Here is a 16,586-nt window from a genome sequence, read left to right as displayed (position 1 = left end):
AACCGTGAGATCATGACCTGGGCCGAAGTGGGAAACTTAACCGACTGAGCCACCCTGGTGCCCCAGAGAGAGCTTTGTTTCTATAAGAGGACTTAAGGCAGCTTCATCCCCCTGAGGAATGTGCAGTAGAAGCAGATTTAGGCAGGAGTATTCAGAAACCCCCCCGCTGTGGTAGGTAAGTGGGGTCATCAGTCCCTGAGACGGTTGGTTCTAAGAGCAGGAGGAAGAGACCAGATTTCCCTGGAGGCTGCTTTCGTTCCCAGGCGGCGAGGACTATTCTCCAAGGAAGACCAGAAAGGCTGAGAGCGGCTCAGGAGCCCAGGAGGACGCCGAGGGCCCCTCTTGTGCCCAGCAGTGTGGGCAGGGCTTTGGCACAGGAGCAGAGGTTCAGAAGCCCGTCCTGGGCGCCGGCCCCCCGACGCTCCCGTCTCAGGGCCTGCCTCGGGCCGGGGCGCAGGGTGTCCTCAGACGGCGGCATCTTGGGAAGGAAGCGGCAAAGTTAGGACGGCGGGCAGGGCAGGCCCACCCAGAAGCCACACATCAGGAGGCTGCCCCCCAGCTCTGCTCAGAGCACTTCCTTCCTCCGCCCAGCAACAGCTACCATTGGAATTCGTTTTTTCCTTCTAAATACATTTCTTTTCTTTTTTTTTTTATGTTTATTTATTTTTGAGACGGAGCATGAACAGGGGAGGGTCAGAGAAAGAGGGAGACACAGAATATGAAGCAGGCTCCAGGCTCTGAGCTGTCAGCAGAGAGCCCGACGCGGGGCTCGAACTCACGGACCGTGAGATCATGACCTGAGCCGAAGTTGGCCGCTTAACCAACTGAGCCACCCAGGCGCCCCTCTAAATACATTTCTAAAAGAAAAGAAAAAAATTAGTACCGGCGGGGGGACAGGGGGTTTCTATCCTTCCTCTTCCCCACCCAGGCCTATCGTCACAGGGACTCTCACTGTGTTTGCGGTTTCTTTGGGCTCTTCCCTCATAATTTTAAGTCATAATTTTCACCTTCAGATGTTACCCATAACTGTTACATTCTCTACTTTTCTTCATTGTTTTTTTAAAAAATTTATTTTACTTATTTATGTATCTATTTATTTAGAGAGCGAGAGGGGCAGAGAGAGAGGAGAGAGACGAAGCAGGCTCCGCACTCAGCGCAGAGCCCAACACGGGGCTCGATCCCACGACCACAAGATCATGACCTGAGCCGAAGCCGAGAGTCAGGCACTTAACGAACTGAGCCACCCAGGCGCCCCCTCATTGATTTTCTCCCTTAAACAGCTTCAGCGAGACAAAATCTACCTACCGTACAACCCACCCACCTCAAGTGTGGGCTTCATGTCCACAGTTTCCGTGTACTCACAGGACTGTGCGAACACTGACTGCCATACTTCTGGAATATTTCATCCCTTCCAAGAGAAGGCCACACCCGCCTGCAGTCACCTCCCCAGCTCCTGGCAACCTCTGATCTACTTCCTGCCTCTTTGGATGTGTCTCTTCTGCCCGTTTCATGTAAACAGAATCCTACAGCCTGTGGTCTCTTGTGACTGCCTCCTCTCCCTCAGCTTCCTGTTCTCTTTTTGTCAGTGACTTCTAGAGGGAATCGGAAGCTGGTGGAAACGTTTCTTCGGGACAACTCAGACCATGTACTGTACACACTCTGATATTCCTTTAGTTATTTTTTTAAGAGAAAGAAAAAGAACAAAGACAGGAAGGGCTGGGCTAAAGAAAAAGGTGGATTAATCAGAATACCTGGGTCAAGCTCTCAGCAGTGTTACCTCTAGGAATGCATTCTAGAGGTAGAAGATATTAGGGATGAGTATGGGGCTATGTTTACAAGTGTGTTCTTTACAACACTGTTTAGTAGCAAAGAATTAAAACAAAACAAAACAAAACACCACAGTGACCCCAGACACGAGACAAGTAAACTATGTCACAGACATGCCCTGGAGTCAATGCAACAGCACAGAGCCATTAAAAGTGATGGGAGAGAGGGGCGCCTGGGTGGCTCAGTCGGTTAAGCGGCCGACTTCGGCTCAGGTCATGATCTCGCGGTCCGCGAGTTTGAGCCCCGCGTCGGGCTCTGTGCTGACCGCTCAGAGCCTGGAGCCTGTTTCGGATTCTGTGTCTCCCTCTCTCTCTGACCCTCCCCCGTTCATGCTCTGTCTCTCTCTCTGTCTCAAAAATAAATAAACGTTAAAAATAAATAAATAAATAAATAAATAAATAAAAGTGATGGGAGGGACACGTGGGTGGCTCAGCCGGTTAAATGTTCGACTTCTGAGCAGGTCATGATCTCACAGTTGTTGAGTTCGAGCCCCGCATTCGGCTCTCTGCTGTCAGCACAGAGCCCGCTTCAGATCCTCTGTGTCTCTCTCTCTGCCCCTCCCCGGCTCGTGCTCTCTCTCAAAAATAAACACTTAACAAAAAGCGATGGGAGAAGAGGGGCACCTGGCTGGCTCAGTCCTTAGAGCATGCCACTCCCGATCTTGGGGTTGTAAGTTCGAGCCCCAAGTTGGGCACAGAGATTACTTAAAAATAAAATCTAAATGCGTACATACATAAAATCTTTTTTAAAAATGTGATGGAAAAGAATCCCCAAACAAGCGGGGAAAATGTCTGATAGATGGTTAAGTACGAGAATGAGAACAGGTTACAAATAATACCTGAAGTTGGATCGTTTAACAAAAGCAACATATGTATCTATACATCTTTGTATCTGTCCATCCATCCATCCATCCAACCAGAGAGAAGAAATACTGGAAGGACAGACACCCAGTAGGTGCTATTTCTGGGTAGTGTGATGATAGACGGTTTTCATTAAAAATATTTTGTTTTTCTTATTTGCATTTTCAAAATTCTCTACACTTTATTTTTGTCATGAGGGAACTTATTTAAAGAAAATGCTTCTGGGGCACCTGGGTGGCTCAGTCAGTTAAGCGGCCGACTTCGACTCAGGTCATGATCTCGCGGTCTGTGAGTTCGAGCCCCGCGTCAGGCTCTGTGCTGACAGCTCAGAGCCTGGAGCCTGTTTCAGATTCTGTGTCTCCCTCTCTCTGACCCTCCCTGTTCATGCTCTGTCTCTCCCTGTCTCAAAAATAAATAAAATGTTAAAAAAATTTTAAAAAATCACTGTTTAAAAAAAAAAAAAAGAAAGAAAATGCTTCACCGGGGCACCTGGGTGGCCCAGTTGGTTAAGCGTCCGACTCTTGATCTCGGCTCAGGTCACGATCCTGTAGTTTGTGAGATCGAGCCCCGTGTTGGGCGCTGCGCTGACAGTGCGGAGCAGAGAACCTTGGGTGACACCTTTCCACCTTGGCCCCCCCAACGCCTCACGGTGGGCGGCCCTTCCCTGTTGCTGAACTCCAGACCAGGCCGTCCTCCCGTTCCCCAGCAGAGGGAACTCTGCTTTCAGAGATCATCTGTGTTCGGGCAACCAGAACTCACCTGTTGACTGGGTCACACACGAGATCTTGTAGGACAGCCATATGCTCGCCAGGCAGAGGAAGGTGGCCACGAAACCGAAGATCTACACAGGAGAGAGAGCAAAGGAAGTTCCCAGGCCGAGGGCCAATCACTCAGGCTAGCCGCCCTTTGTTTCTCATCCCTGCGCCGGTTTCTGGACCAGCTGTGGCCAGGAGGGAGCCCCGGGGAATCACGGGAGCGGACCACCTGGTCCCTGCTCAGGTGCAGGAACGAGGCCTTGTGTCCACGGCTCCCCCAGCAGGGGCCCTAGCACAGGCCTGGCAGCCAGGCTCTGGCTTTCACCTCCTGGCTCTCCTCGCTCTAGGCAACTTCAGGGCCCACGTTTGGGTTTGTGTTTACCACTAAGCTGGGGCCCAGACACTGGACTGTAATTACCCGGGGCTAATGAAAGAGAAAAAGGTGAAGTTGTGTATTTTAATTTAGGTTTTTAAATTTCTAATGTTCCAATGGACCTTACTGATGTGGCAGCATTGCATTTCATTCATTAATGGCTTTCTGTTCTGTCTCACTTTATAGCCAGGCAAGAGCCCGAAGCTGAAGCCCTGACAGGCAGTTTCATGTCTGCAAACATTTAAACAGCATTAGCCTAAAATAAATAGGGCACCGCACCTTTCTATTCTGAGGCTCCACTCTGTGCTCAAGCGGCTGACCTAGCTTATCTAGGAAAGCTGACCTAGCCCAGTCCAACCTCATTTAACGATGAAGAAAACACAGGGCGCCCAGGGAGGAAAAGGGTCTCGTGTGAGGCTCCTGATGGTCGAAGAGGCTCTGCTGTCTTCGTATGAAACTTTGAAGCCTGTAGCCATTTCCTTACTTGTCAACAACACCAGCAGCTGCAGCAAGTATAATTTATTGACCACTTGCTATGTGCCCGCCCGTGTGCTAAGCCCATTAGGTGTGCTGATCCTTTAAACTCCTACCACGTTTCCGGCTGGGTGATGCGGGTACCCTCCCCTCCCCCTCATTTGGCAGCTAAAGACAAGGAAGGACAGCAAGTCAACTAGTTTGCTCAGGGCCACAGAGATAGCGAGGGCCAGACATGGGATCTGAGCCCTAGGAATCAACAGAACCCTGCTCTGTATTTTTGCCCAAATGTTCCCAGACTTGCACATGGCCTCAGGTTTGCGGCGCGGCCAGAGCCACGGCTGACACACAACAGGAGGAGCCCAGGAGCAGCCAGGCCACGGGCAGGATTTCCAGGGTTTGGTTTTCTTTTCAGGCCCGGCCTCTGGTTTACATAAGCGGCTGCCCCCAAAGGCCCACACCCGCTCCCCTCCCCCAGGTCCCTTTCCTTGGCTCCCTTTGTACTGATTGTCTGCACCACATAATTAGCCTATTGGAGCCTGTCCTAGCCCCTCATTGTCCGTCCTGCACAATTAGCACATTATATACTATCCCGGTCCCCAACTGTCTGCACTGCATAATTGAACAGTTTATTATATCGCTACATAATGCTATTCTGGACAACAATGCCTCGTTTGCTAATTGTTTCATGCGCCTTGGCCTTGACTCCTGAACTAGATTACCATTTTCTCATAAGCAAGGTCCGTGTCTTTTTATTTCTTCTGGCTCCCTCATGGCCCAGGCTTTGTCCTAGGCACAAAGACGGTGTATGATAAATGGGGCTTACTGGAATTCTAAGGCTAACAGACACGGTTATGTGCAACCTGAATCCTAAAACCCAGTGGGAGCCTCCCGTGTGGCTCTGACACAGTGGGCACCAGCCGGCCTGTAATCAAGCAGGTGGTAACCTGTAGGTAGCATTCACTCCCGTCCTTGGGGATTGCAGGGGTGGGGAGGGGTGGCTGCGCGAGGCACCGAAGGCCCATGAGTGTTGAGAGGCTTGGCTGCCCCCCTCCCCACCTTTGGAGGACAGACCCCACCCGTCAGTGGAACTCCAGGCACTAAACCACTCCCAACCCGAAGTCTGGAGAATTTTGTTGACATGTACATGAAAGAGTGACTGTCCCGTTCAGCTTTTCTTAAAACTCAAAATGAGGCAAATCCGTACTGGCCCACAGGCCACCAAACTGTAACCAGTGAGCTAAATCAGAAACCAGCTTGCAGGAATCTATGCATCGTTAAGTCATAATAAATGCAGGGGCGCCTGGGTGGCTCAGTTAAGTGTCTACCTTCAGCTCAGATCATAATCGCGTGGTTTGTGAGTTCGAGCCCCGCGTCGGGCTCTGTGCTGACGGCTCAGAGCCTGGAGCCTGCTTTGGATTCTGTGTCTCCCTCTCTCTCTGACCCTCCCCTGCTCGTGCTCTGTCTCTCTCTCTCTCTCAAAAATAAACAAACATTAAAAAAAATTTTTTTAAATAATACATATATATGTATAGTATACACACATATGAAAATATGTGTGTGTGGGGGTGGTAAACACAGCCCCACAGCACTCTTATTTTTATACATTTCCATGGTTCTATTCAGGCTATCAGATCGATCAATTCTCACCTTTGAAAGGTCTAAAAGTGTTACTTCCTGGCCTGACTATGGTTATCAATCAGGACCAGCAAAGCCAGCACTCGTGACAGGTATCACTAACCGATCACATCCTCTTCCCGTGGGCCCTAACGTGGCCTTGGAATCTTTGCCCGCACAACACTGAGGTAGCCACAAGCACATGACTCAAATGGGCACGTGCATTAACGCCGAATGGCCCCCTGGTTTAAGCAGTGGCTTCGTGAGAGAGAGGGCTGGGCCACGGGCCATCTGTGGGTGCCAGGAGCCCTGACGGTCCACCTGCTGAGACCCTCTGCTGTGGGCCCAAGTTTAAGGCTCTTTGGAGACTGCTGCTGGCTGGATCGAGGCGGGTACTGATGGGTACTTTTCTAGGGAAGAAAGGCCCCGGGAAACAATCCCTTCGCTGCCCGTCAGGAAGAAAATGTACTAGAGGTGAACTCGTTCGTGAAGTGTCCCCCGAGACCGTCCTCACCGCTCCAGCTACCAGTCCGCTCTGGCTGTAACTCTTGGAGGCTGCCACAATGGAGGCGATTAGGAGGAGCAGGGTACCGATTAAATAGTGCAGAAGTTCCTGGGGACAAAAACAAAGCAAAGCAGTGGGTCGGGAGGTCCGCTCCTGGTTCTCAGAGGCAACTGGGCACAGAAGAGAGGAACTCTGACCACAGCAGTTAGCTCACAGGCAGCAGCTACGGAAGGCTGGCCAGGATGAGGCCCTGCAAGACAGAAAAGGAGCCAGCAGGCAGCCAGAGAGGCAACAGAGAGAAAGGACACTTGTCGCGTGAGGAAAGATATCCACTAAGGACGGCTCTACTCCTGAGAGCAATCTGTAGACAGTACCCCGACGTCTGGCGAGAGCTAGAGCAAACAGGTCCTCATGGCTCCCAGGCTGGAGAGTTTAAAGGCAGCTCCAGCTCTGAGAGGCAAAGCCCCTCCAAGAGAGGTGTGTCTGACGCTTCTGCTTCCGAGAAAGTTCTCGTCTAACGACGTGCTGGCTTTGGTGGCGGCCTGGGGTGCCCACCCGCCCTGTGAACAGTTGTAGGTGTGGACTTGAGATGCTCGGCCCCTCAGACTTGGAGTCGGAGCTTAGAGTGAGGTCAGGGCCCTTCTGTGATGTGCTTGTGGGGGTGGGGGAGCCAGCTTTCTGGCACCCGAGCCTCCTGGTTTGGTCCTCATTTCATCACACTCTGCTGAGGAGTTGGTTGGCAGGGCAGACTCCACCGTTGCTTCCGTCCGCCTCCACCCCATTCAACCCCATGCTTAAAACGGCATCTCCACAGACCCTGAATGAGGCTGAACCTCCTGCATTCAGCAGCATGACTTCCACCTCCTCCTTCTTTCTCCCCATTAAACACCGGATCAGAGGGGAACTGGGGCTGAGGGCTGGGAGAGTACTCCCGCTGGATCCAGAGCGTATTCATTTTTAATTGTCATCGGTGAGAACTTAGAAATTAGTCCTTTGTGAAGTTCTGCCCATCTGGGTAGTCACCTATGAAATTCTGGAAAAGCATTCCACTTTTAAGCAGCAGCTCCTCTGAAAGCTGGGCAAAATCAAACACCCAAATTTCCCCTTTACGGACTAGAAAGGAATTATCAGAAAGTAGATCACAGAGATTTTGACTGAAGAGCAGATTAGTAAGTGGAGTTCCCTCCCTCCAAGATTCTCACCCACAAAGAAAGAGGACTATGACGGGAGAGGACTATGACATGGGGTAGGGAAAACTGACTTGAGAGAGTCCTAAATGGAAGATGCCCCAATAGTGCCCCATCGAAAATGTGGGGCTGAGCTAACCCCTCCAACATTCTCATTCCCTTCTCAGCCCACCCCTATTCTTGCCCCCAGCTTTTATTCCCTCCTCTGCTTGTTCATTATCAGTATCGTTATCAGAGGAGCTTGTTCTCAAAAGAAGCAGAAAGGTGTCATAACTTTGAAAGGAGCCTTATAACTTAGGAACACAAAGGAAAGGTCTCTCAAGATAACATAGCGGGTAATAACATTAAATGTGAATAATCAAAACAATCCAAACAAGAAGCAGAGGTTGTCAGGCTGGATTAAAAAAAAATAAAAAGATTCAACTAGTCTACTGGAGAAAACCTTATATTCAAAGATACAAACAGATTGAAAGTAGAAGCTTCCATTCAAACAGCAACCAAAAGAAAACTGGAGGCGTTATACTGGTGACAAAATAGATTTTAAAACAAAAAATGTTACCAAAGATAAAGAGGGACATTTTATAATGATGAAAACGTCAATCCGTCAGGAAGACAGACAATTATAAACACGAATTCACCTAACAACAAAGCAACACATGAAGCAAAAACTCAAAGAGATGAAGGGAGAAACAGATAATTCAAAAATAATAGTTGGAAGCTTCAATACCCTACTTTCAATAATGTATAGAACAATTAGGGAGAAGATCAACAAGGAAATAGAAGACTCAATACTATAAGGCAACTAAACCTAACCTAACATCTATAAAACACTCTACCCAACAACAGAATATACATTCCTCTCAAATGCAAATAAAATATTCTCTAGGATACACTATATGTTAAACCATAAAATAAAACTCAATAAATGTGAAATATTGAAATAACATGAAGTATGTTCTTCAGCTACAACAGAATGAAATTAGAAAGCAATAGCAGGAAGAAATTTGGGAAACCCACAGATAATGTACAAAATAACACATTCCTAACTAATGGGCCAATTAGAGACAAAACCACAAGGAAAATTAGAAGATACTTGCAGATGAATGAAAATGAAGACATAATAGACTCAAATTATGGGATGCAGCTAAAGCAGTGCTCAGAAAGAAATTTATAGCTGTACAGACCTATACTAAAAAAGAAAAAAGGTTTCAAATTAATAACCTAATCTTTACCTTAAGACATTGGAAAAAGAAGATCAAACTAAATCTAAAGCAAGGAGACAAAAGGAAAAAAAGATGGGAGCAGAAATTAATGATCTAGAGAAGAGAAGAACAATAGGGAAAATTAGTGAAACCAAAACTGGTTCTTTGCAAAGATGAAAAAAACAGCCAAACCGTTAGCAAAACTGATCAAGAAAAAAAAAAAAAGGGAGAGAAAAGATGACCAGATTCAAATGACCAGAATCAGAAATGAAAGAGGGGACATCACTACAGACCTTATAGAAGTAAAACTGATTTGGGGCGCCTGGGTGGCGCAGTCGGTTAAGCGTCCGACTTCAGCCAGGTCACGATCTCGCGGTCCGTGAGTTCGAGCCCCGCGTCAGGCTCTGGGCTGATGGCTCAGAGCCTGGAGCCTGTTTCCCATTCTGTGTCTCCCTCTCTCTCTGCCCCTCCTCCGTTCATGCTCTGTCTCTCTCTGTCCCAAAAATAAATAAACGTTGAAAAAAAAAAAAAAAGAAGTAAAACTGATTTTAAAGGAATACTTGAACAATTGTATGTCAGTAACTTAGAAAACTTAGATGAAACAGACATGTTCCTATAAGAACATACCACTGAAAATGACTCAAGCAGAAATAAACAATCTGAAAAATCTAAAACAAGTAGAGTTTGTATTAATAAGAATAATAAATCACCCATAAGAAAAACCCAGGCTCAGATGCTTTCACTGCAGAATTCTACCAAACATTTAAATAAGAATACCAATTCTTCACAAACTCTTTTAAAATATAGAAGAGGTGGTAACACTTCCCAAATTATTCTATGAGACCAGTATTACAGTGATAGCAAAACCAGACAAAGGTATCACAAGAAAACTACACACTGGTATCTCTTACAAATACAAATATAAAAATTCTCAATAAAATGCTAGCAAACCAAACCCAGCTACATATAAACTGAATTACATATCATGACCAAACAAAATTTATCCCAGGGATGCAAACTTTAGTTCCACATATGAAAGTCAATGTAATACACTATATTAGAAGAATATTAAGGGGGAAAAACCACGATTGCCTCAACAGACTAAGAAAAAGCATTTGACAAAATCTAACACCCTTTCATGATAAAAAAAAAACATTCAACAAAGGAGGACTGGAAATTAACTTTTTCAATCTGATAAATCTCATCTGTAAAAATCCACAGCTAACATTATATTTAATGATGAAAGATGGAATGCTTTCCTCCTAAGCTCAGGAACAAGATAGCAATGTGTGGTCTTGCCACTTCAATATTCAACTAATTTCTTAGTTGAATAAGAACAATAAGATAATAAAATGATTGGAAAGGAATATAAAACTATCTCTACCCATAGATGGCATAATCTTATATCTACAAAATCCTGAAGAATCCACTAACAGTCTATTAGATCTAAAATGAGTTCACCAAGGTTAAGGTTACAAGATCAATATACAGAAATCACTTGTATTTCTATCCACTTGGAATGAACAATCCAAAAATGAAATTAAGAAAATGATTACATTTGAAATATCATCAAAAAAATAAGGTACTTAGAAACAGATTTAAGTTCCCCCGTGCCAAATGCACCAAAACTTACACTCTGAAAACTATAAAACATTGATGAAAGAAATTAAAGAAGATCTAAATAAATGGGAAAACCTCCCATGTTCCTAGGTCACAAAACTTAATATTAAGATGACAATACTCTCCAAATTGATCTCTAGATTCAGTGCAGTTTGTATTAGAATCCCAGCTGACATTTTGTAGGAACTAAAAAGTTGATTCTAAAATTCACATGGAATTGCAAAACTCCAAAACAATCCTGAAAAAGAACAAATAGAAGATTCAGAATTCCTAATTTCAAAACTGGCTACAAATCTACAGCAATCAAGACCGTGTGGTAAGATCAATGCAACTGGGAGTCCAGATATAAATCCATGTGTTTATGGTCAACTCATTTTCAGCCAGGATGCCAAGACAATGCAATGAGGAAAGAACAGTCTTCCCAACAGATGGTGCTGGGACAACTGGATATTTACATTTCAACGTATTCTTTCCTTCAAAAGAATGAAGTTGAATCCTTACCTCACACCAGACACAAAAAATTAATTCAAAATAGACAAAATAGGGGCGCCTGGGTGGCGCAGTCGGTTAAGCGTCCGACTTCAGCCAGGTCACGATCTCGCGGTCCGTGAGTTCAAGCCCCGCGTCGGGCTCTGGGCTGATGGCTCAGAGCCTGGAGCCTGTTTCCGATTCTGTGTCTCCCTCTCTCTCTGCCCCTCCCCCGTTCATGCTCTGTCTCTCTCTGTCCCAAAAATAAATAAACGTTGAAAAAAAAAATTAAAAAAAAAAAACAAAATAGACAAAATACCTAAATGTAAGAGCTGAAACTATGAAACTCCTTAGAGGAAAACACAGAGTAAAATCTTCATGATCTTGGGTTTGGCTTTTAAGATTTTACACCAAAAACATCATTAACAGAAGAAAAGTAGTTACATTAGATTTCATCAAACTAAAAACCTGTGCTTTAATGAACACTATCAAGAAAGTGAACACTAGGGGTGCCTGGGTGGCTCAGGCAGTTGATCATCTAACTCTTGGTTTCAGCTCAGGTCATGATCTCACAGTTCATGGGTTCAAGCCCCTCTGTGTGGAGCCTGCTTGGCATTTCTCTCTTTCTCCCTCTCTCTCTGTCCCTCCAGGCTCGTGTGCTCGCTCTCTCTCTCTCAAGAAATAAATGGATAAACATTAAAAAAAACTTAAGAAAGTGAAAAATAACCAATAGAATGGGAGAAAATATCTGCCAATCATTTATCTGATAAGGAACTTCTAACTAAAATATACAAAAGACTGAGAATTCGGTAATAAAATGACAACCTAATTAAAAATGGGCAAAGGGTCTGAACAGACATTTCTCTAAAGAAGATACGTGAATGGCCAAAAAGCTCACGAAATGATGACTGACATCAACAGTCATCAGAGAAATGCAAATCATGAGACACCACTTCATACTCGTTAGAGTGACTAAAATCAGAAAGTAAGAAAATGATGAGTATTGATAAGGATGTGGGGAAATCGGACCCCTCCTACACTGCTGATGGGAATATAAAATGGTGCAGTCACTTTGGAAAAAAGTCTGGCAGCTCCGCAAACAATTAAACACAGTTACCACGGGAACCAGCAAGTCCACTCTCTGGTATATTCCCTAGCGAAATGAAAACACGTCCACGCAAAAAGCTTGTACGTGAATGTTCACAGCAGCATTATTCATGATGGCCAAAAGGTGGAAACAACCCAAATGTCCATCAGAATAAACAGAATGTGGTATATCCTTTTAATGGAATATTCCTTGGCTATTAAAAAAAAATGGAAGTACTGATGCATGCTACAACATAGAAAAACCATGAAAACACTCTCGGTGAAAGAAACCAGTGACAGAAGACCACACATATGCTTCCATTTACAGGAAATGTCAAGAAGAGGAAAATTCATGGAGACAGAAAGTAGATTAGTGGTTGCTTAAGGTTGGAGGGGATGAAAGGTAGGAGGTGACAGCTAAAGCATATGGGGTTTCTTTTTGAAGCGAGGAAAATGTTCTAAAATTGACTATGGCGATGGTTGCACAACTCTGGGAAGATAGCAAAATCTGGAGAATTGTACACTTTAAACAGGCAATTGTCCGGCATGTGAAGTATATGTCAACCAAGCTTATAAAAAAATAATAGAGGGGCGCCTGGGTAGCTCAGTTAAGTGTCCGACTTCGGCTCAGGTCATGATCTCTCGGTTCATGAGTTAAAACACCATGTTGGGCTCTGTGCTGACAGCTCGGAGCCTGAAGCCTGCTTCGGATTCTGTGTCTCCCTCTCTCTCTGCCCCTCCCCTGCTCACGCTCTGTCTCTCAAAAAATAAATAAACATTTAAAAAAAATTTTTTTAAATAACAGACTGGAAAGAAAAAAATCCTGGAAACTTCTGAAATCTTTCCTCGGACTCTGCCGGTCCTTTTAGCTAATGAATCTTACCATTCAGTACTCCCAACAGTATAAATCCCCATCGCCTTTAGGAGCTTCTTCCTCCAAACTCACACACATGGCCCGTTTCCTGCCACTCAAGAAAATAAACACTGAGGCAGGAGGCACAGCAGGACACAGGCAGAGATGGCCGGCAGACACTGGGACGTGCAGGGCCACAGCAGGAAGAGACGGAGAAAGCAGGTGGACACCGGGGGGCGCAGATGGGACAGATTCTGTTGGGTCTCAGTGCCTCAGCTAATACCCTGACTTACGGGTGCCCAGAATCGGGCCAGGCCACTCCCTTACCGACAGGGGCCAGCTGATGCAGGTGAGCACGCGGTAGAGACGGAAGAGATGCACCAGGTAAAAGACGAGGATCATTATCAAGTTGCAGATGGTGACCACTTCAAAGTAGCTGTAGGCACTGTACCTGGTCCACACAGAACTCCTCACGCAGATGAAGGCGATCAGCAGAGTGACCTGGGGCAGAAATACAGGCACATCAGAGAAACGCCCAGCCAGGACGGCCACCCAGGGAAGAAACAACGACAGGACATTGAGGAACCGCTGTGATTCAGGTTATTTCCTCACAGACTGGCTGCAAGGTTGGGAAAGTGCACTTTCCCATAGTGCGAGCCTTTAAAACATGCCGGTCGCGGGGCACCTGGGTGGCTCAGTCGGTTGAGTGAACGACTTCGGCTCAGGTCAGGATCTCACAGTTGGTGAGTTCACGCCCCGTATCGGGCTCTGTGCTGACAGCGCAGAGCCTGCTTAGGATTCTCTCTCTCTGTCCCCGTCCTGATTGCGCGCCCACTCTCTCTCTCTCAAAATAAACAAGCTTTAAAAAAAAGGAAAAAAAAAAAGAAAGAAAGAAAATGTGAGTCTCTAATGAGCATCAAATCACAAAATGTATCTGACACTGGTTCAAGTGGTGTGAAAAATGCTCTATTTTCTCAAGCCCCTCATTTCTAGCGTCTGTCCAACTGCTCCGAACAGATACGAAGGCTGGGAAAGACTCTGGCATGAAGAGAGTGCTCTGCTTGTCAAATCCAAACAGCGGTGTGCAGAGGGACCCTCGACATTTGCGTATTCCCCTTTGCTAATGAGCAACAGGAGTAATTTTCATTTTTTCGGTTCCTCTCAAGCCGGCCAGCCTTGGTAATAGAATGATTCATGCCTCGAGGCTGTTTTAAAGCTCGGAGGGGAGCTCTGCTTCACTCGGGACTATGCGTGATCTCACCAGGGCTCTGCTGATTATCAGTCCCCATTTGCAGGCCTCCCGGTCTCTGGGTGTCCCCACCTCGCGCTGACCCCTCCCGCACTGGGGCGTTCAACGCCTGCCTTAAAATGCAGCGAATTCAGGATTATGAGGCGTGATTCCTGGGTGAAGAGGCAATTTTGTGCTTAACTGAACGCAAAGGTTAGAATAATTTGTACAACTCTTCATCTGTGACAGAGCCACCTCTTTCCCATGATGACACAGAGATGTGGGAGTTTCCCAGTGAACAACAGGGGTCCGGGCAGGTCTTCCTCTACGAACTCCCAGGGCCGAGGACCTTCAGCAGGAAGGACATTATCGTTCTACCGCGAACCATCGCAAACCTCCCTGGGAAACATGCTTGTAAAGTAAGACTTCCCGAACCCGGTTCAACTGGCCTACCTACCTACCGTGCGCGCTTCTTCTGGGAATCCCAACTTTGGAAAATCGCATTTAGACTGCACATGGTATGTACTAACGCATGCAACTAAAAGCTTCCTTTTTGCCCAATAATTCATTCATCCCTACTTTAAATGGCCAGCATCGCGGCTAACGCGCTCTAAAAAAAGAAAGAACGAAAAGAAAGAAAGAAAGAAAGAAAGAAAGAAAGAAAGAAAGAAAGAAAGAAAGAAAAGAAAAGAAAAGAAAAGAAAAGAAAAGAAAAGAAAAGAAAAGAAAAGATCTGACACCAAACTTTTCAGAACTTTTCTAAGGCCAGCAGGTAACCTCTGCAAATGATGCAGACCCCTGAATCCTCTAGATCGATACTCTGCGGGCAGCCAGAAAGGTGAAGCAGGAGAATGAGCAAGCAAGAGCATGGTGGAGAAAACGCCCTGGGGTGTTCATTCTCCCCCACCCCAACCACGGCCCCCTCAGACCTCTTCTTGTTTCCAGCCAGAGAAGCAAATCAAACACCACAGCAGAATTGCGACAAACTGAAGTAGGAGTTCTGACTTCAGGGCTAAGGAAGGCTGGGAGGCTTCTGGGAGGCAGACGTGATTCTGTGTAGAGTAACTTCAATGTGATACCGTCCAAAGGAGTAATTTGTGCTCTCCAGCTCCTCTGATAAAGGCCTGTCCTTTTATATCAAGCTGCCATTGACAGTTGAAAATAAAATATCTAACACAAACATCCAGAGGTTTAAAGGTAATGTTGCAAGCACCCCCAACTCAAAGCCAGGGTCTCACAGCCCGGCTGTGGCACTGTTCAGAATCCCCAGAATCATCTCAGATTAGAAACCACCCCTTTCTCCCCCAAACTGTGTCGTTTCTGACTCTATCAAAATGCTTACTAGAAAGAAGAGATGATTTTTGTGAAAGCAAGCAACAGAGGGTTTAGATTTCACACCTGAAACAGGCTGACATCACTTGAGAGAAATGAATGGCCCTCTCCCACCCCCACCCCCGCCTCTCCACCCCCACCCCCAACTCTGGAACTAAAACATCCTAGTCTTAACTCTACAGGAGGCGCCAGGCAGCCTCCTCAGGTTCTCAGTCTGGGTGGGTGTCCCTCAAGGAAGAAAAAGCATTTTGAAGTCTAAGATGGAACATTTCTGGAGAAGACTCAAGAGGCAGGCTTCAGGAGAAGCGTTCTTCTGAGCTGGGCAGCAGAAGCCTCCGGTGGTCTCGGGGGCCCTGCCACCTGCTGCCTGCAGTCTGTGCTCTGGAACATTCCCTCAGGAGGCTTGGTCTTCCTGTGCTCCTGCCGGAGTCTGGTCTGCTGAACACGCCTGCATCTGGCTGAAGATGGCACCAGACACCTTATGTTTCGAGAACCTCGGGCTGGATGTGGGCAGGTCACCCAACCCCACCTTCTCGCAAGGGTTTTTATCCTGACCTTGGAATAATGTATCAGCCAGGAAGACAAGCAGGGGAAAGAGAAGTCGCTGATGAAAGCCAACATCAAAAAGTCTCAGACCCAATTCTAAGAGGCTTTTCTGGAAAAGCCCAGGAGATGAAAGCCAGGCTTGTTCAAAAAGTCAGAGATGGGGCGAGTCAGTGATTGCAAAGCGCGCTTGGATCTGCAAGGAGGCCCATTAATGACTCTGCTTGGCTGTGGGCCGGCAGAAGAGGGATTTGATATGTTTCTAACTTTGGCTGAATTCTGCCCTGGGGTGGGAGGAAATTTACCCCACCTCCCTGTTAAAGCCCCCCCCGCCCCGGGTCAGCACCACCAAACAGCCCTTGTGGAACCTCACTGACACCCACGTGCAAGAGAACCCTCGCCCGGCTTATCTCCTCTGCGTCCTCCTTTCACTCACCAATATATCAGCCTTTTGGTTATAGGCTCCTTCCCACCCTCCCAAACCCCAGCGCACAGTTTTGTTCTGTATCCAAAAATAAAAATGCCCTTGAAAACACAAGAGGCGGGGGGGAATAACCTAAAAAAACGTTATGTCAGGGGTCGTCAGGTGCAGGCCGCTAGCATCCGGCTAATTAATGCACGAGTTTCTGAATCTAACCATGCAGCAAAATACCTAC

General features: G+C 46.5%; 1 protein-coding gene across 3 annotated transcripts in view; it reads right to left on the bottom strand.

Annotated features, from left to right (window-relative positions):
* Nucleotides 1–323: 323 nt before the first annotated feature.
* CMTM7 (CKLF like MARVEL transmembrane domain containing 7) overlaps nucleotides 324–16,586 on the bottom strand; it is a 50,677-nt gene continuing 34,414 nt past the window's right edge. Inside the window, exons 2-5 of one of the 3 annotated variants that reach the window (XM_023260651.2) lie at nucleotides 13,155–13,328; nucleotides 6,421–6,519; nucleotides 3,447–3,528; nucleotides 324–478 (exon numbers count right to left, since the gene is read on the bottom strand). In XM_023260651.2, coding sequence (XP_023116419.1) covers nucleotides 465–478; nucleotides 3,447–3,528; nucleotides 6,421–6,519; nucleotides 13,155–13,328 — 369 coding nt within the window. In that variant the 3' untranslated portion in view covers nucleotides 324–464. Of the gene's footprint in view, nucleotides 479–3,446; nucleotides 3,529–6,375; nucleotides 6,520–13,154; nucleotides 13,329–16,586 lie in introns of all 3 variants that reach the window. The other 2 variants (XM_045037743.1, XM_023260652.2) reach the window with 2 other exon arrangements.

Source organism: Felis catus, chromosome C2, assembly GCF_018350175.1.
Source record: "Felis catus isolate Fca126 chromosome C2, F.catus_Fca126_mat1.0, whole genome shotgun sequence".
Classification (NCBI taxonomy): domain Eukaryota; kingdom Metazoa; phylum Chordata; class Mammalia; order Carnivora; family Felidae; genus Felis; species Felis catus.
The sequence above is the reverse complement of the archived record's forward strand: the minus strand, read 5'-3'. Positions and strand labels throughout refer to the sequence as shown.